The sequence below is a fragment of the Notolepis coatsorum genome (genome assembly GCF_963971535.1).
Source record: "Notolepis coatsorum genome assembly, chromosome: 1".
In the NCBI taxonomy this organism is placed as follows: Eukaryota; Metazoa; Chordata; class Actinopteri; order Aulopiformes; family Paralepididae; genus Notolepis; species Notolepis coatsorum.
Genome location: NC_140165.1, coordinates 34,792,884 through 34,816,883, shown reverse-complemented (window position 1 = coordinate 34,816,883; position 24,000 = coordinate 34,792,884). Strand labels below are relative to the sequence as shown.

At 48.9% G+C, this 24,000-nt stretch overlaps 1 protein-coding gene across 1 annotated transcript in view; it reads left to right on the top strand.

Moving 5' to 3' along the window:
• Nucleotides 1-24,000, top strand: part of unc80 (unc-80 homolog (C. elegans)) — a gene marked incomplete at both ends in the record, with an annotated part of 106,618 nt that overhangs the window by 4,716 nt on the left and 77,902 nt on the right. The window contains 6 exon segments of the mRNA XM_084316457.1: nt 1,584-1,634; nt 2,228-2,337; nt 2,339-2,377; nt 16,394-16,579; nt 17,195-17,277; nt 23,904-23,998. Coding sequence (XP_084172583.1) covers nt 1,584-1,634; nt 2,228-2,337; nt 2,339-2,377; nt 16,394-16,579; nt 17,195-17,277; nt 23,904-23,998 — 564 coding nt within the window.

Here is a 24,000-nt window from a genome sequence, read left to right as displayed (position 1 = left end):
ACCACACTACAGATGGTTAACACGTTCACTAACACACTACAGAGGGTTAACCTTTCACTGCCACACCACAAAGGGTTAACACGTTCACTAACACACTACAGAGGGTTAACCTTTCACTACCACACTACAGATGGTTAAACCCGTTCACTACCACACCACGAAGGGTTAATGTGTTCACTACCACACTACAGAAGGTTAACCTTTCACTACCACACCACAAATGATTAACACGTTCACTACCACACTACTACAGAAGGTTAACCATTTCACTACCACACCACAAAGGGTTAATGCGTTCACTACCACACTACAGAAGGTAGTCCTTTCACTACCACACTACAGACAGTTAACCTCTGTTAACATCTGTAGTGTGGTAATGAAGGGTTAACCTTCTATAGTGTGGTAGTGGAAGGGTTAAAGGGCAAACAAACACCACAAAATACTTCAGTTGAGAGACTGCCATCTAGTGGTGAAATGCATGCCATCGCCACTGCAATCTGCTATTGGCTGACCTTGGTGCCGAGTGACGTCATCCCACATCTTAATCCACAGGTACCTTACATCAGATAGCAATAACATGCATTTCCACCATTGTCTCTCGGTAGATTGTTTTCGTTGCTCTTTAGCAATGTATGGCGCATTCTCTTATTGCACAAGACAATTGTGTGTCGAGGAGTTCCACAAATTGTACCGCTGTCTCACCACTGTCTTGCACTCCTCTGACCACATTCCAGCGCTGTCTCTGTTTTTTTTTATTGTTTCTTTTTATAAATGTCTCCCCTTCCTCTCCTCTCTCCTCCCCCTCCCTCCTGCTCCACCACTCGTCTCCGCTCTGCTGTGTCCATCTGTCCTCCTCCTCGTCTTCTTCCACGTCTTTCCGTCCTCCTTCCTTCCCTCCATCTACCACGAGTAGCAGAATCCTTCCTCCTTCTGTCACTCATCCATTCTGTACACTTGCCAATGCGACGCTGTGCCTCATCACATCTCTATCCAAACACGGCTCTTTAACCCTCAGCATTTGAATATCTTGTTGGTGGTAATTGCAGTCAGTACACTTGCAAAGGATAACATGCACTTGTATTTGGTTCACTGATTCACTGACTTATTGGCAAGTTACCGAAGTGATGAGTGGTTTGATTATGAAAGTGCACCGGGCACCCCGGTCAGTCTCAGTGGTATAACGTGTGTTTGTGTGTGTGTGTGTGACTGCGTGTGTGTTTTGACTCAGGGTTGCTGTAAAATTCACTTTGAATTCAACTATTTACTCTAATTTATTTTGTTTAAAGAAAAAGTCGGAGAGGACATACAGTACAGTAATGGCAAAAGTTTTCTAACGTTGTACATTTTTCCAAAAGAAAAATCCAGAAATGTCCCGAACTGATTGAATTGAAAGTGAACCCCCCCCACCCCACCCCCCGCCCCAAGCCCCTGGCGTGTGTTTGTGTTTGTGTGCGTGTGCGTTCCAAAGTTCACCTCGAAACTGACGAGGTGGGGGGGTGCCGTGACCTTTCTGATGCCACGTACATGTCTGTGCCCCGGCCTGACGTCCAATCAACTTGTGCCCCGCTTCTTTTCTCTTGCAGAGTACGGCAGTGCAGGGGAGAGGTCCCGGAGGCCGAATAAGAGAAACAGCGGTAGATACACAATAATCAATAATCAATAACAAGCGTTTAACGCCGATACAAAAACAGAATCACCATCCCCTGATCAGACCATTATTGTCCCGTTTAGGCACTGCACTCATTTCTGCACCCTCCCACTCCAAAAGGTGGCAAATCTCACCTGCAACCGCCCAAATTGACAGACCTGTATGAGTGAATAAGGTCTTCATACATTTCCTTTGTTTAACCCGAGTCTTTAGTGCTTTCTCTTTGCACCCAGAGACTAGGTCTCTTTAGTTTATCTTATAGCAGGCCCTAGTCACTTGCATGTATACCTTACTCCCTATCCCAGACTCCCTTTCAGTTTGCACCCCAGCCCCACCCCATGCGCTTTATGATTTTGTGCCTCTGATCCCTCCGTCCCCCCCTCGACCCCCACCCACCCCCTCTCCCATTTGTTTGGGCTCACATGATTATTTCTTTGTTGTATTTTATTTATGTATTATATGGTTGGGCAGCTGTCGATAATTCTCTTCCCCCCCTAATGACCGAAGCAACCCCCCCCCCCCCCCCCCCCCCCCCTCCATGTGATGCGTGGTCTCTTCCGCCTCCTCCGTTGCTTCCAGACAAGGCGGGCTACGACAACAACTTCACCACGGGGGACAACAAGTCACTGGCGCAGAACATGGAGGCGGTGGTGGTGGGCTGCATGTTCAAGTCCCTGATCACACGCTGCGGCCTCCACCACGCATGAACTGCACAGCAACGAGAACCTGGTGAGAGACTCCTCCTCTCCTCTCCTCCTCTCCTCCTCTCCTCCTCTCCTCCTCTTCTCTTCTCCTCTCCTCTTCCTCTCCTCTCCTCTCCTCTCCTCTCCTCTCCTCTCCTCTCCTCTCCTCTCCTCTCCCCTTATCTCCTTTCCTCTCCACTCCTCTCCTCTCCTCTCCTCTCTCTCCTCTCCTCTCCTCTCCTCTCCTCTCCTCCTCTCCTCTCCTCTCCTCTCCTCTCCTCTCCTCTCCTCTCCTCTCCTCTCCTCTCCTCTCCTCTCCGCTCCTCTCCTCTCCTCTCCTCTCTTCTCCTCTCCTCTCCTCTCCTCTCCTCTCCTCTCTTCTCTTCTCTCCTGTCCTCTCCTCTCCGCTCCTCTCCTCTCCTCTCCTCACCTCACCTCACCTCACCTCACCTCACCTCACCTCACCTAACCTCACCTCACCTCACCTCACCTCACCTCACCTCACCTCACCTCACCTCACCTCCTCTCCTCTCCTCTCCTCTCCTCTCCTCTCCTCTCCTCTCCCCTCCTCTCCTCTCCTCTCCTCTCCCCTCCTCTCCCCTCATCTCCTCTCCTCTCCTCCTCCTCTCCTCTCATCTCCTCTCCACTCTTCTCTTCTCTCTTCTACTCTCTTCTCTTCTCTCTTCTACTCTCTTCTCCTCTCTTCTCTTCTCCTCTCTTCTCTTCTCTCCTGTCCTCTCCTCTCCTTTCCTTTCTTTCCTATATCCTATCCTCTTGTCTCCGCTCCTCTTTTCCCCGCCTCTCCTTTCATCTTATCTTTTCCTCGTCTCCTCTGTTCTCTCCTCTACTCTTTACTTTTCTCTTTCCTCTCTGAAACCTTCTGAATCTGTCTCTTCCCCCCCCCTCTCTCTCTCTCTTTCTCTCTCTCCCCCCATTGATTTGGGTACACTGTATCCTCAGCCAGCGATGCTCATATCAGATGTGTTCTTATGGGGATTTCATAAATCACATTACTATAGTTGCAGCATGTCGGTGTTTAATTATTAATGGCTCATTTTCCAGGGGGTGTAACGGAGACCTGTTTAATCATTCATACCTCCTTTGTTAACCATAAGTCATGCATGATGAGAACAAGGAAACTCATTGTCCTTAATATAGGATCCGTACTCCACATCCATTCATGTGTGAAGAATTCATCACACAATGTTTTATGCTTATTTCTTTTTCATAATGTGTTTCATACCAAAATGTTCAATGTACCCAGAGACAGTGAGTGGTAGCGGTAGTGGTTGAGAACCAGTGGCTCTCCTCATAGGGTCCGTGGATCCCCAGGGGTCCTCAGTGGGATCCCAGGGGGTCCCCAGATAGATTCGCCTTGCGAGGGAGTTGGAGAATCCATCTAGTCAGGCTTCAAGTTATGCGTTTGTGGCCGAACCACAGTGGTTCAGACAAATCAGCGTCCTGTGAGGAACCACAGGGGTCATTCCACCAGAAACGTACATTTCCACTTCTAAGAATCCTGGGGGAAAAAGTTCTTATTCTTTAATCTGAACATTGAGTCATATGGAGGACATGTTAACTATAAGAAACACATATCATGCCACCTCAGCATGTTTTTATACTTTAATAAAATAAATGTATACACATAATTTCACCCATAAATGTCAGGCCCTGTCACAGACAAATTTGAATAGTTTCCTAATAAATGTATTTGATATAAATAGCATTTTATTATTCATCACATGTCCCTGATTGTATCTAACATGGTTTTGTAATTCCTATAAGAAATATAAGCTACTTTTCGGTTAATCTGTAGTGGATGGTAAGCACAGAATAACCGCCAGGCCCTCATATAGTTAAAAAAAAAAACGACCTAAATACATAGATTTTTTACAAAAAACTGTATATACTACCACCTTCATGTACACAGTTAGAGAGATTATTTCATCAATATTCTCTCAAATAGTAAATTTTTATATCATAATGTCCTGTGTGACAGGACTGACGTCCTGTAGGCATATGTTTGGCATTCGTATTCCTTACAAAGATGGCAAGAATTACCAACATGCTAACTTAGGGCTGGGCGATATAACGATAACGATAAATATCGCGATATATTTTAATAATCGATATCGAATATCAAAATTTAAAAAAAATCGATTTTTTTTTATTTTTTTTTTTTTTTTTTTTTACCTGCAACAGGGCAGTTTTAAAACCAGAGACAGTGGACAGACTTGTCTTTCTTGCCTGCAACTTAAAGTAATGGCTTTGCTTGTCCAAATGACAATACTGACCAAATTCAGATTTCTTTTTCTCTTGTCCATTTATTTTGTTTGCTTTCTAATTTAAAATACATTTTGAAACCGTCTGTACACAGTAGGCTATGTGTGCTAGCAGAACTAGACTCCAGTCACGAGTCACAGTGCACATGTGCGGTGGTTTGTCCACCAAAAAAGCGCCAAAAGATCGAAAATAAACTAGCAGAGCCAGAACTGTTCAACTCCTCTGGAGCCACAGCCAGCAGAGAAGCCGGTTTACTTTAGCTTTTAAACCAGCTGCAGCCTGAGAACTGGAGTGTGAGGGGATGTAACACTAAAGATGGCGGCAATGACAAAGAATTGCTGCAAAATAAAAATCTGTTGTTAAAAAAAAAAAAAAAAAAAAAAAAAAAATTTTTTTTTAATTTTTTTTATACTTATAACAATTCGATAATTATCGATATCGAGAAATAAAATAAAATTATCATATCGTTATCGCGATATGATTTTTTTCCATATCGCCCAGCCCTATGCTAACTACATAGCTAGCTTCCTCTTCAGCACTCTTCTACTACATGATATGGTTAGTTGATGTGATTGGTTGAAGTTAGCCTGTGATACACTGTGATGAACAGATGGTTCATCACCTGCCAAGTGTTTTTGAGTGTTTTGAGAGATTTCCTCTGTGTGTGCGTTCAGTAGAAAGCTATCCGGCAGCAAGCTAGCCTAGCTTAGCACAAATGAATGGAAGCAGATACAGACCACTAGTCTATCTTAAAACTCAGGGATTGCTGTTTTTGGCTAACAGCTAGGCTAACTGGGCTGTAGCCTATCCTATTCCTTTCTACTGAACACACAGAGGGGAATTTGGTATCTGTAGCTGAGGGGTACAATTCCCTGACTGTATTGTTAGATATGATATTTAATACCACTACCTCATGTACTTTAACTTCTGGCCACCCAGTACAAGATATAAGTATGATGAACACTTTCCCACCTGATGAAACGAACCAACACAAATGGACCAAATCGAATATTTAATACAGCAAAGGGTGTACACAATATTCACTTAATTACATTTATGATTTGAAATGTTAAGTATGCACTTTTATGGCAAATGAGTATTCGTAGGTAAATCAACATTGAATGTCCAATCTCTGGTTGCGCAGGGAGTAAGTATACAACCTGGAATATTTAGGAAACAATAGCGATAGTACTTAAATAATTATAGCTGGATACACTAAGGGGGGGGGGGGGTCCCGCTGGTTGTAAGACAGTAGGAGGGGGGGGGGGTTAGAGGAGTCGCTGGCGGTATCCCATCTGGCCGACGGTGTCTTGGGAGAATCCAAAGTCTTAGACCCAGTGCCCACAGAACCTGGGCCGCAGACGAATACAGCTGGACCCTCTGTGGAACGGTATCTGCCGGTCCACAACGGAGAGACGTGGTGCGACCTCACGTGTAGAGCGCCGCCTCACCTGTATCAACTATCATGACGACTGTTCCTTCTGTCAAATTGTCTCTCTCTTTTACCCACTTCTGGCGGGTCTGTAGAGACGGTAGGTAGTGAAGTAGGAAGCTGCTCCAAAACTTGTCGGCTAGTACTTGGCTGTACCTCCACATTCTTCGGCCGTTCGCTTCTTCGGGCCTGTACATTGTCTGGGGTAGCGCGGGGTCCAGCCGCCCCATTAGGAGTGTGTTGGGGGTGACTGGGTCGACATCTGCTACATCACTGGAGACGTAACCGAGGGGTTTGGAGTTCAATACTCCCTCGATCTCCGTGAGGACTGTCATTAGGACTTCCTCTGCCACAGTCTGGGCTCCGAGTACGGCATACAGGGCTGTCTTTATAGAGCGTACTTCTCGTTCCCAGGTTCCACCGAAGTGGGGTGCGTTCGGGGGATTAAACTGGAAGTCAACCTGGGCTGGAGCGAGGTGGGTCTTAAGTTCTGGGCCCATAGCTTGGAAGCTCTCTCTCAGCTCTCTTTCTCCGCCTTTGAAGTTGGTCCCGTGATCAGACAACAATGTAGACGGTTGTCCTTTCCGTGATATGAATCTCCGGAAGGCCATAAGGAATGAGTCTGTGCTCATGGTCGGAAGGAGCTCGATATGTATCGCTCTGGTGGTCATGCATTTGAATACAATACCCCACCGCTTCTCGGTGCCTCTTCCTCTTTTTATATACAACGGGCCAAAACAGTCCATGCCTGTGGAGTGGAATGGCTTGTCGCCGATTCGGAGGCGACAGGGGGGTAGGTCAGCCATCCGTGGTATGCTGGGCTGCGCGCGCCACTTACGGCAGTCTAGACAGGTTCGCTGGAAGCGCCGTACTGCTTCTCTCCCTTGTAATATCCAATAACGACGTCTGATCTCCGCGAAGACTCTCTCTGCTCCGGCGTGGTGCACATCCTCGTCGTATTTCTTTATGATCAGCTCTGTGACCTTGTGTCGGCTGTTCAAGACGATCGGGTGCTTAATGTCATCTGGTAGATCGGGGGCTCTCCGCAGGCGACCACCCACTCTGATGAGATTATGTGCGTCACTCTCTGGTGCCAGGTGAATCAGTCTGCCGTCTGATGGGACGGGGTTTCCTCCCTGTAGACAGTCTAGCTCATCGGGGAACGAGTCTCTCTGGGCTCGTTGTAGTAGAAGAAGTTCTGCTTCTTCGTAGTCAGCTGCTGACATGTCAGTGGTGGACTGAATCTCTGGGTGGTGCCGCAGGAATGTCCTTTGTTGCGCACTCTCTAGGGTAATGCAGTCATCTATGTTCGGGTCTGTGGAGGCGACAGTGCTCAGTCCACAGAACATAGGCTTCTTGTTCTCAGCCTCCTCTCTACTTGCTTCCCTCGGGGTGGGCGTAGGCCAATCTCCTTCCGGGAGCTGGAGGAATGCTGGTCCGTCACTGTAGATGTTGTGACGGGTTAGGTCATCCAGGGACATTCCCCGGGTGATGACGTCAGCTGGGTTGTGTTTGGTATCCACATATCTCCAGCTTGCTTCTTCTGTTAGTTCCTGAATCTCGGTGACTCTGACTCCCACGAAGACTTTGTATCTGCATGAATCAGACTTAATCCATGTGAGTACTGTCGTGGAATCTGACCACAAGATTGTTCTATGCACCGGAATGGTGAGTTCACGTTGGATTAACGTGGCTAGATGCGCTCCTGCGAGGGCTGCGCAGAGCTCTAGACGTGGGATAGATTGTTGCTTACGTGGGGCTATCCTTGAGCGGGCCAGTATGAAAGCAGTGTGTATCTCTCCTCCCATCTCTTGGGCACGCAAATAAGCAACCGATCCGTAGGCTACTTCGGAGGCATCGCTGAAGACGTGTAGCTCAATCTCGCATGTCTCTGGCCTCACCGTGGATGGGAAGTAGCTGCGGCGTATATTAACACCTGGGAGTGAGCGGAGTTCCGTCTCCCACTCTCTCCATGTTGAGGCAAGGTGTGCGGGTATTGGGTCGTCCCAGCCCTGGTCCTTGTCCCATAGTGCTCGTACAATCATCTTTGCCCTGGTGGTGTAAGGTAGAATACATCCCAGCGGGTCATATTGTCTGGCGAGTGTTCTGTACACACTCCGTCTGGTGGTCGGTATCGCCGCCGACCTTCCTTGCTCTGGAGCCAAGGGTTTGTGTCTATAGTGGAGCGAGTCTGTTTTGAAGCGCCAGACTAATCCTAGTGTCATTTCTTGGGCTTCTCCTGGGATTGTCGCCATCCAGGTCTCGCTGCTGGCAGCCTTGTCTGCGGAGGAGAGGCTGCGCAATACGTGCGGGTCACTGCTGGCCCACTGCCTGAGATCAAAGCCTCCTTTGATTAGGGAGGCGCGTAACTTGATTAGGAGAGCCTCGGCTTCTTCTTGAGTCGAGACGCTTTGTAGACAGTTGTCTACGTAGAAACTGTTCTTCACACTGTGTTGGACCTCTTCACCTGCTGCTGGGTCCTCTGTGACATGTTTCTGTAGTGCAAATGTAGCACAGCACGGGCTGCATGTGGTTCCGAAGGGGAGTACTTCCCACTGGTAGATGGATGGGTTCTCATCTCCGATCTTCTCTCTCCATAGGAACCGTAGCAGAGGCTTGTCCTCCTCTACTAGTCTCACTTGCAAGAACATCCCTTTGATATCCCCGCTTATAGCCACCTTGTCCTGGCGGAAGCGCAGTAGCATGCCTAGTAGGGAGGGGCCGAGTGTGGGGCCGGGCAAAAGCTCTTTATTCAGATTTTGGGATCCGATCTGGTAGCTGCAGTTAAACACAATGCGATCCTTGCCATTGTGATGGACCTTGTGATGCGGCACGTACCATGATTCGGTCGTCTGATCGGCCTCTTTAATGTCAATCTTTGTTACGTGTCCCGCTGTGATTAGCTTCTCAATCTCAGCTCGGTACACACTCTGTTGAACGGGGTCTTTGGCTAGGCGCCGCTCTGTGTTCAGTAGATAGCGCTCCGTGGCGTCTTTCTTTGCGTGAAAGGGGGGCATTCCCTCTCTCCTCAGGAGTGGAGTTGCGTATCTCATCACTCCGCCGACTGTGACTCTCTTTGTCCCCTGCTCGAGTAGGTGGATGGCGTAAATGTCTTCTTTAGAGCGAATGTCTTTCTTTTCGTTCTTAAAGGGCATTGTCTCTAGGGTCCATAGCCTCTCGACATGCTGCAGGAGAGTGGTGTCTTCTTCTGTCGTTCGGGAGTGGAAGCAGCTAGTGGCTGCGGTTCGGTTGAGAGATTTAGCGAGGGGGCCTTGTAATGTCCATCCTAAGCGGGTCTCGACGGCTGCAGGACAGCCTCGGGGACCGGTGTGGACCCGGTCAATCGGGACTATGAGTTCTGCATGGTCGGAGCCTATCAACAGGGTCGGGGTAGCGCCGTTTATGAGCGGGATAGGTAATTGGCGCAGGTGCACATATTTATCCATCAACTTGGTGACAGGGTAGGTGTACTGCGAGAGTCCTATTTCTTGGCTGGTGAAAGCATTTGTGATCTTGTACTGTCGCTCTGGCTGCCCGTTGGCTGCGATAGTGAAGGAGACATTCTCGCCCTTTATCGTCTTCAAATCTCTTCTTATTGTCCGAATCGTCATTTCGTTCTTGCTCCCCCGCAGTCCCAGTTGAGTCGCAGCGGAGGCGAGCAGAAGGGTCTTCTCTGACCCGTCATCAAGGACGGCGTAAGTGTCCATGACTTTATCCTGGTAGCTCAATGTCACACGGACTACCTTTAAGAGCACTTGAGCTCCGTTGCTGCTGGCGGGGTCAATGTACATGACACTTGCCTTGGTGCCGCTCCGTGGTGCAGGTGTAGGCAGTCTTCCGTTACTATCGTGTAGTATATCTAGATGGGCTCCATCGCACCGGCTGCACCTTTTCTTTAGGCGGCATTCGGCTGCCATGTGGGGCCGCGCACATCGATAACAGCGCCGGTTGGACTTTATCCATTGGCTCACTTCTTCTGCATTCATCTTTGTGAATGAGTCACATTGTGACAGCCAGTGTTCTTTCTCACAGTAGGGACACGCTATCTTCAACTTCTCCTTCCTCGAGGGGGTGCTGTGACTCTTACTGCTCGGTACTGACTCTGATTGGTGCATGACAGTCACCGATCTTCTTCCATCATTTATTCTCCTGGGTCCCTCTCTGGAGCTTGGCGTGCTCCGCCCGAAGGTGTCCAGTCGTAAGCTGCTGACCTCTCTCGCCAGGAAGTCGGCCAGATCAAGGAGGGATGGCTCGGGGCCGTCGGGATCTCGGTAGTCCCTCTGCCGCCGAAAGCGCTCCTGTCTTGCGGGTGGCAGCTTCTCCAAAATCCTCTCAACGTTAGAGTTGGCGTACAGCTCATGCCTGCCCTTCTCCCGTTGAGCTCCCAGCATCCCCACCAGGGACTGCACTTTGATTGACAGGTCATCTAGTGAGCGATTGTCTGTGGCTGGGGGTAGGCGGTCAATATGCCTTATCTCCTGGATTACGTAATCCCATATACGTCCATATCTTTGATCCAGCGCTGCAAGGGCCGCTGTGTATGGGGTCGAGGAGGTAGCATAGGCTAGCGCTATATTGTGTGCTCGCTGTACTTTCAGGTGCTTCAACAATATTGCATACTTGTGGCGTTCATCAATGACATCCGCCAGCATTGTCTCTAAGCACATCCGGAGCTCCGTGTACTGTGCTCGACTCTCATAGACGAAGTCTGGGATTGATGGCGTGGCGTTGTATGACGCCGTGGATGGCGAATACATCGGCGAGCGTTGGGGGAGAGACCTCCTGGGCGAGTCCCCTCTTGCGCCTCGCTGTGGGCCGGTACTGGCAGGGTACCATGGCCCGCTGGTCCAGGTACTGTTCCTCAGGGCTGGTCGTGCGTCGTGCTCACCCGTAAATAGAGTCGGGGGTCTGTAGCGCAGCGCCGCGGGGGTATAGCCTGGACTGTATGGGACCTCCTGGTCCGGTGGAGTACTGTGCTGTCGTCGGGCTTGGTTCTCCTCTTCTCCCTCTTCTTCTTCTATCAAATCTTCCAGATCTTGTAATCGTTTATTTAGCTTCTCCGCAGTGTAGGCCGCTCCTTCCTTGTAGCTGGGTCTCGCTTGGACCGGTATGGGAAGGGGGTCTGCGGGGGGTCTAGACTCGGTCTGTTGGTCAAGTTCAGGGTCGCTTGCTCGTTGCGGTGACGCTGCTCTTGACTGCTGTCTCGACGAGTTCCTTGAGCCCCTGGCGGAGGGAGAGGGAGTTGTCCTTTTGATCAGCTGCTCTATTAGTTGCGCTTGTAGTCTGTCGCGCTCTGCGTCTCTTTGGGCACCGGCAGCGGTGCGCTGGGCGTCGGCGCGGTCTCTTGCCATATTCTCTTCCATCTGGAAGCGTCTCATCTCCAGACTTGTGCGCTGTTCTTCGCTCCGTTGCTGTGCTTGGAGGTGTTCGCGCTCGCTGGTCGCCTGGGCTTGGAGACGTTCGCGCTCGCTAAGCGTCTGTGCTTGGAGCCGATCGCGTTCGGTAGAGGCTGTCAGGCTGACGAGGAACGCCTGTTGTAGTATCCTCTCCGCTTCGCTGGGGGAAGGCGGTAGTGGAGGTGAGCCGCTCCTGCGTGAACCGCTCCTGGGGGTACTCGTTGGGGAGTCCTGGAGCTCTAGTTCCTCGGCGCTCTCCTCTTCTTCTTCCGTGCAGAGTTCTCTCTCTGTAGGGTTGTCTTCCTCCCGGGGCGTGTCGGGGACTACTTCTTTAGTAGTGGCGGGGGGTAAAGGCATGTCAATTCCCTCCTGGTCTCCACCGTGGGCTTGGTCAGTTACATTAGGACCTACTAGGGCCTCTGTGGTCGGGGAAACCTGGTCGTTAAGGTCAGACATAATTTTACTTTCTACTTGTACTACGTTTACCGTTTGTCGAAGGCTAGGTAGTTGACTGACAGTGTAAGCCTCTAAGTACTGAGGTGTCTGTCGTCTGCGCCGCGGGCGTTCTAGGTTAGGAGGATCGTTTCGTGGAGTGTTCATCATAGGCCATTTCGATATTAATAACACTATATTAATATTACACTAGTTACCATCCGGCTCGAAGGACCAATTGTAGCTGAGGGGTACAATTCCCTGACTGTATTGTTAGATATGATATTTAATACCACTACCTCATGTACTTTAACTTCTGGCCACCCAGTACAAGATATAAGTATGATGAACACTTTCCCACCTGATGAAACGAACCAACACAAATGGACCAAATCAAATATTTAATACAGCAAAGGGTGTACACAATATTCACTTAATTACATTTATGATTTGAAATGTTAAGTATGCACTTTTATGGCAAATGAGTATTCGTAGGTAAATCAACATTGAATGTCCAATCTCTGGTTGTGCAGGGAGTAAGTATACAACCTGGAATATTTAGGAAACGATAGCGATAGTACTTAAATAATTATAGCTGGATACACTAAGGGGGGGGGGGGTCCCGCTGGTTGTAAGACAGTAGGAGGGGGGGGGTTAGAGGAGTCGCTGGCGGTATCCCATCTGGCCGACGGTGTCTTGGGAGAATCCAAAGTCTTAGACCCAGTGCCCACAGAACCTGGGCCGCAGACGAATACAGCTGGACCCTCTGTGGAACGGTATCTGCCGGTCCACAACGGAGAGACGTGGTGCGACCTCACGTGTAGAGCGCCGCCTCACCTGTAGTCCTCTCCGGGGGGTAATTCCAACACTCGACAGTGTTGGCCTTTATCCATGGAATAATCAAAGCACATAAAGCATAATCCAAGAGCCGTGGAAGGCTCGCCATCGTCGGGTAGAGTAATCCAATATACAGGTCCAGTCGCTCTTGACCCGGAGCTCCTCGGATGCAATCACCACTAGGGGTCTGACCAGCCTGGATAAGCGTCCAGATAACGTCAGGAACGATGGGGCTACTGATAACTGTAGAACTCGAACCGAACGATGCACCATACATAAATAGACTATTATTAGCTTAATAGAATACGTCCAACTCGACGGTATGGTGCCAAACTATGACCATTCAACTATTAATCTACACGATATCTCAATGCCTATTCTGGGCCAAGTAGGCCCTACTACACCGCACGTGCTTCGTGGGGAGGCTTTTGCGTCTGTCACTCTGTTGGAGGGTAAAGAACTGGACTAAAAGAAAGTTCTACTTTACGAGCGTCATATATATATGCGCTATGAACAAATAGTACCACACGTATTTCGCCCGGCATATTACTGCGCGGAACCGGGGGCTGCCTCGACATGTTAGGCGGCACGATTGAACTTGAACCTAGGGGTATGGCAACCTGGCGCCAGGTTCTAGTCCAATGGTAGAATGAAACTATTATGGGCTGTTTAGTAGAAACGGGGATATTCAATGCATATTGTACAAGGAATATACAGGGGATATCAAACGATATACAAATACAATTAAATATATATATATAAATAAATATACATATTCGGTTTAATCTGATCCTTCACAACAGTATCCATTTTCTTGTTTGACTCTGTAGAAAACGGTACGTTTATTTCCCATAATGTTGGTGTGTTCTTTAAGCAGTAAGCATGTAGTGTTGTTGTTTCCAATTAGTACACTGGCCTCAAGGCTCTACTAAATTACATGTAGGACTATTGCCCTTTTGTTAAGATTATATATATATATTTGTTTATTGCTGTAAGAAGAATTATTGAAACCAAATCACAAATCATGTGTCACATGCTACTGTTTATCGGTTTGACAAAATGTTTAGAAGAGGCATAGCACCCATACACCTTTATTTACAAAGATATGACAACATTTCAACACTACTGGATCATCTTTCACCTGGTTGATGATGCAGTAGAGTTCAAAGATCATATTTCTGTCAATGAAGGTGTATTTGGAGCACTCTGTGGAGGTTCTACAACGCTTTTCATCAATCTGACACCGAAGATTATGTGCAATATATGACCACAATGTTTCTGTTAACAAGTGAAATATGAGTGTTGATTGATTGATTTTATTTGACGTTTAAAAAAAAAGTCAAGACTTATTTCCATTGTGGTCCTGGATAAGCAATACAAAACATGACCACAAATAACAATATGACAAACTACATAGTAGTTTAAGTGCAGTACAAAAACATAGCCACAGACAACAATGTAACATTCATACATTTTAAAATATTTTTTTTTAACATTGTCGAGGAGCCATATGATTTAACTTTTTTCTTGAAATTGTGTCTGCTGCAACAATTCAATTCAATTCAATTCAATTCAAAAAACGTTATTAGTCCTGCAAGGGGCAATTTAGAGCATGATACAGCAAACAGCTGCATTTCTACACATTCAAGACAAAACAGGCACAAGAGACATGACACTGCCAGAACGGGATCCCTACATTGTTGATCTGTCAAGTCCACTAAATAAATAGATTCGGTCAGTACAAAAAAAGTGCACTTTCGTCCATCGGCGTATTTAGACCACTATCAGTAGGGCACGTGCCCTACTGATGATCATCTGTGCCCCACTGATTAAAAAAAAATCTTTTTTTTTAACAAATGTTTTTTATTTTCCCTTTTTTTAACATGATCAAATGATAATTTAACATGATCAAATAATTATTATAATATTTTTTACTTCGCTTTGAAATATTATAGTGAAATATTTTGCACTGCATATTTATCTTGTTGAAATCCTCCAACAGGCTCTTTTTTGTAAGTTGACTGGTTTGCACACCAATAATACAGTGCAATAATAGAATAGTAGAATAGATAGTAAAATTATGCAATAGAATGGCCAGAGTAAAATATTGCTACAGTACAATCAACAGCGGGGTGTATTAGAAGGCTATGGTGAAGAGGTAAGTTTTTAGCTTATTTCTGAAATTATTAAGAGATCTAGCTTCCCTAATGTCCATAGGTAGTGTGTTCCATAACTTTGGTGCATAGTTAGCAAAGGCTGCATCCCTGATTTTCTTTAGACTGTGGCTTGGAACCTTCAATATACCAGTAGTAGATGATCGCAATGTTTATACTTTGTATATAAGGAGGAGGACCTTGAAATCAATTCTAAATGTTACCAGAAGCCAGTGTAGGTTACTTACTTGTAACTTCGGGTTTGATCCAAGGAGTAAGTTGCCCCATATTGCTCTGTAACATTTCTCTTTTTGTTATAGGGCCGACTAGTAGGATTTCAGTTTTGCCCTCATTTAATTTTAGGAAGTTGTTCGTCATCCATTTGTTTATTGCTAAGAGACAGGCGGAAATGGAGTTTATAGCTGTGTGATCATTTTGTTCAGCGGAGATGTACAATTGTGTGTCATCTGCGTAACTATGGAAACATACATTGTGCTTTCTAATGATGTCTCCTCAATGGTCAATGTTCAATGCAATGTTCAATGCAAGTAAAGCACTTTAAACTTTAAGTATGACTAAATGCTTTCTTGACTATATATATAGTAACTGTTCCAAAATGCATAGATTTCTATGTATTTTAGGGGTTTGGGTGGCTAGCTCTTTTTAATATAAATGTCAGATTGTTTTATTTATTTCATAGATTTCTATGCATTTCAGGAGTTTGGGGGGCTGGCTCCCTAAAATAATTAAATAACATAACCCTAACCTAACCCTAAAACCGAAATAAAGTAAAAAAAAGATAGTTACAAAATCCACCCATTTTCGCCCACAAACCGGCCAAAACCGGCCAAATTCTATTCGCGGCCGCGCTATGCGGTCCCGCTTCATAGGTTTGGTGCCCTTCTGTGCCCTACTGAAGTGCTGGGTCTAGATACGCCCCTGCTTTCGTCAAAGATTTTAAAATCAAGGGGTTAAATGGTGCATGTTAGTAAACTGACCGCTCACTTTATCACGTGTGCTCTCAACATATGGTTTTCTAAGCCTGTTGGATTAGAGCAAGAGGCTGACGTGGTGCCATGTCTCTCTGCAGTGCTTCGTTGGCATCCAGGTTGGCATACGGGCAGATCATCACACATTTTGTACTGGCTGAGTGTGCTGCGGTATGGCATTGTGTCATACCCCACTGAGTTCAAAGACCAGACATTCAGACTCACACATACAGTCAGTATGTCCACGAATCAATAACAGGTATTGTATGATGACTGTTGCGTACTGGTATATACTGTATATAGGTTGACTTTTCTGCTAGAGATTACCTAATGTTTCATTCTCCTCCAAATAAAACATTTGAGGAATTTTCTCTCTCTCTCTCTCTCTCTCTCTCTCTCTCTCTCTCTCTCTCTCTCTCTCTCTCTCTCTCTCTCTCTCTCTCTCTCTCTCTCTCCTCACATGTACTCTCACACTCCTCCACTCACACACCTCCCTCTCCTCCTCCTCCTCCTCCACCTCCTCACACCCCTCCTCACCAGGGTCTGTACTGTGACATTCGTCAGCTGGTGCAGTTCATCAAGGAGTGCCATGGCAACGTGTTCCGTAGGGTGGCACTGAGCGCGCTCCTGGACAGCACCGATAAGGTCACCACGGCCAAGAAGCCTGACGAGAAGGAGGAGCCCAAACCGCCGGGATCCAAGAGGTACAGGCCAATCACTGGCCAGGTCTGCTGACTGACGTCACGTTCCGACCAATCACACTCTAGCTGAAACCAGCTGAAAAAGGCCAGGGGAGCGATAGGTGTTTGTTGTGGAAAACAGTGTAAACAGAACATCAATGTCCTGCCTTACACCTGAACAGATTATAGTGCAAGCAAACCTAACCATACGTTATGACAACTGTCATGGGTTAATATTAAATTAAATTATAAATTATAATTTATTTATTGAGATTGAAAACATGGCAAGTTCCACACGTAAAGTGATTTGTGACCCATGCTTATTCTCTGACGTGCTTTCTGTGGCTCAAAGTTTAAAAATGCATATTCTATATGACGCAGGTGCATCCAGAAAAATGTATAAAAATTACTTTTATTCTTTTAAATGTAGCGGTAGGAGTCATAAAGGTTCCCTAAAATGGAAAACGCTCAGCGGAAGCACAGTGCTGGCACATCAAAAGTGTCCTTGAGTAACAGGACTTGAGTAAAAGTAGTGACTGTTCTGGACCCCCGGCCTGTAACATAGGGATCCTGTGTGTGCAGGTCTGAGGCGGGCATGTCCGCGGAGAAGGGACAGATGTCCGCGGAGAAGGGACAGGTGTCCGCGGAGAAGGGACAGGTGTCCACGGAGAAGGGACAGGTGTCCAGCGCTGCTGATGAGTGCCGCAGCTACATTTCCAGTAGGCCGCCCCAGACACCCGAACAGTGAGTGTCCCGACGTCCCTCCAGAAGCATTTCATTTTACTTAATTTTTATTAATATTTATAGACATACAACACTTAGACAATACTTACAATGACATCAATAACATAACAATATACAAACATGGGCCCGTTGAATTTCTATAATACGGCCGCGTTCAGCCGCCCAGACCCCCCCCCCCCCCCTCCCGCCATCCACCCCTAGAAATATAGCCCCACGCGGGGCCGAGCACTCAGCGACATGGGTCCCTGGAATTGAATTGGGCCAGGCTCAGTAGAGGAGCGAGGGGAGGTACTCCCCCCACCGAGCCAAGCCCGCTACCTCCCATGTCACCAAGCACCGCACCCCACGCACAACGACCCCACAAACATACAAGACCCCACTCTCCCGGGCCAAACCGCAGAAACGATGCCCCCCCCCCCCCCGACATTCCCCCCCCCCTGAGTTAAGCCCGTAGAACTCCCCCATATCCCAGGTCGATACGTGCGGAGCCGGGGCCCCAGCGACACAGGTCCCTTGAATTAATTGGGCCAGGCTCAGTAGAGGAGATGATAGGGGACTCCCCCCCACCAAGCCAAGCCCGATACTTCCCATGCCACAGAGAACCCCACCCCACACACACCGACCCCACAACACACGAGACCCCACTGGGCAAAGCTCAGCCGCTCTGACCCCCATGAGAGAAACCCCTCCCTCCCGCCCTCCTCCCAGAGAAACAGAACACCCCCATATCCTGGTCCCCCATGCGCGGAGCCGAGCACCCAGAGACTCCACCCGCCCCCGCCCGACCGCCAGGCCCCCGGCCCATGAGAACCCCAAGCCCAGGCCCGCAGAAGGCCAAAGCACCACGCCTCAATGGCCCCCCGACCCCCTGTGACCCCAAGCCCGGCGACCAGGCCGCCCAGGCCACAGCGGCCGAGGGCCCCAGGAAACCCCACCCCCCCCATACCGATCCCACAACACGCGAGGCCCCCCTCTCCGGGGTCAAACCGCCGGAACGATGGCCCCTCCCCCCGACATCCCCCCCCCCCCCCCCCACTGAACTCAGCCTGCCCACTTCTGTACCTCCCATGTCACTGATATCACTATGTACATTTATAGCAACCGCTATTCTAACATGACTTAAAAAATAAAACTGAAAACACAATAAGCTATATAGGGCTCCCCCACATCCCAGGTCCGCCCCACGCGGGGCCGAGCACTCAGCCCCACGGGTCCCTTGAATTAAATTGGGCTAGGCCCAGTAGAGGAGAGGGAAGGAGACTCCCCCCCACCGAGCCAAGCCTGCTACCTCCCATGTCACCAAGCACCCCACCCCACGCACAACGACCCCACGACATACAAGACCCCACTGCAGCTGCTATTCTAACATTAATTAGCACTTCCCAGTTTTGCCCCCGTTGGCAGGTTGGAGGGGAATCAGCTCTCCTAGGGAGAGCCCCCCCCCCTAGTGACGGAGTTATCCCCAATGGAGATTCTCCCAAGCCCCTATTATTGTCCAACATTTTTAGAATTTTTGTCCTTCACAGATGATCATGTGCACATTCAAAGCAACTGCTATTCTAACATAACTAAAAGAAAAAAGACAACATTTGGTGCTCCCATGGTGTTAGAGGATCTTAATCGTATCCCTCTGTTCCCCGTTGGAAGGGTGAGGAGTAATGGCTCTCCTAGTGAGATGGCTCCCCCTAGTGGCGAAGTGCGCACTATATAAGTCCAACATTTGTTCTGTGGACGGCCTCAGAGCTCCCGGTCAATGTTCTGAATTTGTCTTTCTTATGCTCATGTTCATTTGTATTGTGTGTCACGTGTAATCCTGTAGTTCCTTCATACCAGTCCATCGTGTATTATTCCCCAATATGTTTCCTAATCAGCGTGTCCCTTTAAAAAAAAAAATCTAATCGTTTGTCTATAACGTGTGTATTGTAAATCATAGTGTTAATTATTCTAAATTCTGGTGTTATAGGTTTCTTATACTTCTTGGGGTAACTGTTCAATTATCTTTCCTCTGTTGCATCTATTCTCATCCCCAGGTCCCCGTGTGTATGTTTGTATTGGGTACTCTTTCACGTTGATTTTGTCTTGTATCTTTCCTTGGATCACAGTGGCCCTTCATGCCCCTTTCTCGTGTCCCTTTGTCGTTCTTCATACTTGATCTGCTTTAAATCGGTTCAGGTCCCCTCTTTTCCTCCTCCCGTCCTCCTCTCCTCGTCCTCGTCTCTCGGTTCTGGTCCACCTGTGCGCCCTCTCCATCCTCTGCGTCAGCGTAGACGTCTCTCCTTCCCCTCCCGGCACCTTCCATCCTCTCCGCGCCGTGTCCCTCGCCGCCTCCTGCACGTTGTTGGAACCTGGTTCCTTTCTTTTTCTGAATTTTCTTTATTTCTACATAGCTCCGGCCTGGTTAGCCTCTATGTTAGCTTGTAAGCTAGTTTGTATGTTAGCCTGTAGCTTCTCTGCACTGACATCCAGCGTCCCGCTAGCTTGTTCTACCTGTTGCATCATTGCCTCGTGTTGAGTCTTTTCCATCTGTGTATTTACTTCATCTGGGGTTGCTTTTCTTTCATTTGTCCTCGTGTTCATTCTTCTATCTTTCTTTTGTTCTCGAATCTTTACTTTTTATTTCGTTTTGAATTGTTTTACTTCCTTTTTTTTATATTCATTGACCGGGAGCTCTTTCATGTGGCTGCTCACCAGAACGTTGCAAACCGGAAGTCCAGAGAAACCTTTTTATGAACAAATGTTTTTTTATTTATATTTTATAAATTATATTTTATTTATACATTACACACAAACATTAACAATAGAAATCCACTATAAATCACAGGACTATTACCGATATAATACTAACAATAATGGCAGCCCAGTTTTTAAATCAAAATAGATGTAGATTAAAAATATACACAAATTAATTACAATACAATACATAATATATTATGCTCTTGCTCGCCCCCCCCCCCCCCCCCCATAGGACCCCCTCTTGGATAGCATACATTATACCGTTTGACACCAAGGACTAAAAGTTCATATAATGCTTTATCCTCTCCACCACACCTAACCAGATTGCTATGCTGGCTTCATTAACACCAGAGAAACCTTTTCAAGTCCAATTTTACAAGAGTAGCTTAGGTTTTCTCATTCAGGCTGACGATGTGCGCTCGATTCGGAGTCTCCTGCTGGAAATGTTGTTTTCAACTCGACACCTGTGTAACTACTGCTACTCATACTAGTGCCCCCCCCCCCCCCCCCCCCTTAGAAGAATTTGAGTAAACACTAGGGCTGACCCCTATTAGTCGATTAGTCGACTAATTGGTCAAAAGGAGCCGTAGTCGACTGGCCAACCTCTTAGTCAAAAAAAAAATATATATATATATATTTATACTTTTTTTTTATCATTCTTTCCAAAAGAAAAGAGGCCTAGAAGCGTGGCTAACGCTAATGGCACGCATACCAGAGGCTAACTGCCTACGAAAACAGGCAAAGAGGCACTGAAAGAGGATTTCACCCATCTAATGAACACACTAGACTAGACAAATATCAAGATGTATCCATCAGTGGACCAATTGCATGCTTTTGCAGAGGACAAGAAGCCTTCAGTCGACTCCTTCAGGCATTAAGCACCCCCCACAGCCCAAATGGAATGATAATTATAAAACATTTTAAATACAAATTTAAATAAAATGTTTAATATTATATATATATATATAATTTTTTTGTCTACCAATAGTCGACCATCCAAATCCTTAGTCGGGGACAGCCCTAGTAAACACTGCCTGCAAAAATACATGCGACTGAACTGAATACATGACTGAAATGTCATCCCTACCTAAATCTGTATGTCAATGTTTTTATATTTATTCATCAAAATTCTGTCTGAAGAACACATAATTGTAAAGTATGCATGAGAATATTTTCAAATAAATCTTTAACTAAAAAAACAAAACAAACAAAAGAAAACCTCCTAATTTGAGTTAGGCCCTTTGAAGATGTGTTCTGTGTATAACACTACCTCTCTGAATCTCTCTCCAACTCACACTCCATCCCACCCCCTTCTCTCCTTCCATCCTCCTCTCCTCCCATCTCCAATCCCTCTTACCCTTCATTCACCCACCCATCCCTCCTTCCATCCACCTCTCCTCCTTCCCTCCCTCCCTCCTCCTCTCCTCCCTGCCTCCATCCCTCTTTCCATCCTCCACTCCTCCCTCCCATCCCTCCTTCCATCCACCTCTCCTCCTTCCCTCCCTCCCTCCTCCTCTCCTCCCTGCCTCCATCCCTCTTTCCATCCTCCACTCCTCCCTCCCATCCTTCTTTCCATCCACCTCTCCTCCTCTCCTCCCTCCCTCCATCCTCTTTCCATCCTCCACTCCTCCCTCCCATTCTTCTTTCCATCCACCTCTCCTCCTCTCCTCCCTCCCTCCATCCCTCTTTCCATCCTCCACTCCTCCCTCCCATTCTTCTTTCCATCCACCTCTCCTCCACATCCTCCCTCCCATCCCTCCCTCCCTCCCTCCCTCCCTCCCTCCCTCCCTCCCTCCCTCCCTCCCATCCTTCCTTCCATCCACCTCTCCTCCTTCCCTCCCTCCCTCCATCCTTCCTTCCATCCACCTCTCCTCCTTCCCTCCCTCCCTCCATCTTCCTTCCATCCACCTCTCCTCCCTCCCTCCCTCCCTCCCTCCTCCTCCTCTCCTCCCTCCCATCCTTCCTTCCACCCCCTTCTCTCCTTCCATCCTCCTCTCTTCCCATCTCCAATCCCTCTACCCTTCATTCACACCCACCCATCCCTCCTTCCATCCACCTCTCCTCCTGCCTCCATCCCTCTTTCCATCCTCCACTCCTCCCTCCCATCCTTCTTCCATCCACCTCTCCTCCTCTCCTCCCTCCCTCCATCCTCTTTCCATCCTCCACTCCTCCCTCCCATTCTTCTTTCCATCCACCCTCCTCCTCTCCTCCCTCCCTCCATCCCTCTTCCATCCTCCACTCCTCCCTCCCATTCTTCTTTCCATCCACCTCTCCTCCACTCCTCCCTCCCATCCCTCCCTCCCTCCCTCCCTCCCTCCCTCCCTCCCTCCCTCCCTCCCTCCCTCCCATCCTTCCTTCCATCCACCTCTCCTCCTTCCCTCCCTCCCTCCATCCTTCCTTCCATCCACCTCTCCTCCTCCCTCCCTCCCTCCATCTTTCCTTCCATCCACCTCTCCTCCCTCCCTCCCTCCCTCCCTCCTCCTCCTCTCCTCCCTCCCATCCTTCCTTCCACCCCCTTCTCTCCTTCCATCCTCCTCTCTTCCCATCTCCAATCCCTCTTACCCTTCATTCACCCACCCATCCCTCCTTCCATCCACCTCTCCTCCTCCTTCCATCCCTCTTTCCATCCTCCACTCCTCCCTCCCATCCTTCTTCCATCCACCTCTCCTCCTCTCCTCCCTCCCTCCATCCCTCTTCCATCCTCCACTCCTCCCTCCCATTCTTCTTCCATCCACCTCTCCTCCTCTCCTCCCTCCCTCCATCCCTCTTTCCATCCTCCACTCCTCCCTCCCATTCTCTTCCATCCACCTCTCCTCCACTCCTCCCTCCCATCCCTCCCTCCCTCCCTCCCTCCCTCCCTCCCTCCCTCCCTCCCTCCTCCCTCCCTCCCTCCCTCCCTCCCTCCCTCCCTCCCTCCCCTCCCTCCCTCCCTCCCTCCCTCCCTCTGTCCATCCTCCACTCCTCCCTCCCATCCTTCCTTCCATCCACCTCTCCTCCTTCCCTCCCATCCTTCCTTCCCTCCCTCCCTCCTCCTCTCCTCCCTCTTTCCATCCTCCACTCCTCCCTCCCATCCTTCCTTCCATCCACCTCTCCTCCTTCCCTCCCTCCCTCCATCCTTCCTTCCCTCCCTCCCTCCATCTTTCCTCTCCATCCACCTCTCCTCCCTCCTCCCTCCCTCCCTCCCTCCTCCTCCTCTCCTCCCTCCCATCCTTCCTTCCATCCACCTCTCCTCCTTCCCTCCCTCCCTCCCTCCCTCCATCCTTCCTTCCATCCACCTCTCCTACTTCCCTCCCTCCCTCCCTCCCTCCCTCCCTCCCTCCCTCCCTCCCTCCCTCCCTCCCTCCCTCCCTCCCTCCCTTCCACCTCCCTCCTCCTCCTCCCTCCCTCCCTCCTCCCTCCCTCCCTCCCTCCCTCCCTCCATCCTTCCTTCCATCCACCTCTCCTCCTTCCCTCCCTCCCTCCATCTTTCCTGTCAATCCACCTCTCCTCCCTCCCTCCCTCCCTCCCTCCCTCCGCTCCCTCCCTCCCTCCCTCCCTCCCTCCTCCTCCTCTCCTCCCTCCCATCCTTCCTTCCATCCACCTCTCCTCCTTCCCTCCCTCCCTCCCTCCCTCCCTCCATCCTTCCTTCCATCCACCTCTCCTACTTCCCTCCCTCCCTCCCTCCCTCCCTCCCTCCCCTCCCTCCCTCCCCTCCCCTCCTTCCACCTCCCTCCCTCCCTCCCTCCCTCCCTCCCTCCCTCCCTCCCTCCCTCCTTCCACTCTCTCCTCCCTCCCTCCTCCCTCCCTCCCTCCCTCCCTCCCTCCCTCCCTCCCTCCCTCCCTCCCTCCCTCCCTCCCTACCTCCCTGCCCTCCTTCCATCCACCTCTCCTCCCTCCCTCCTCCCTTCCTCCAGTGAGGATCAGATCCCGGGCGCGCTGCTCGGCAGGAAGGACTTCTGGAGGAAGATGTTTAAGTCGCAGAGCGCCGCCAGTGACACCAGCAGCCAATCG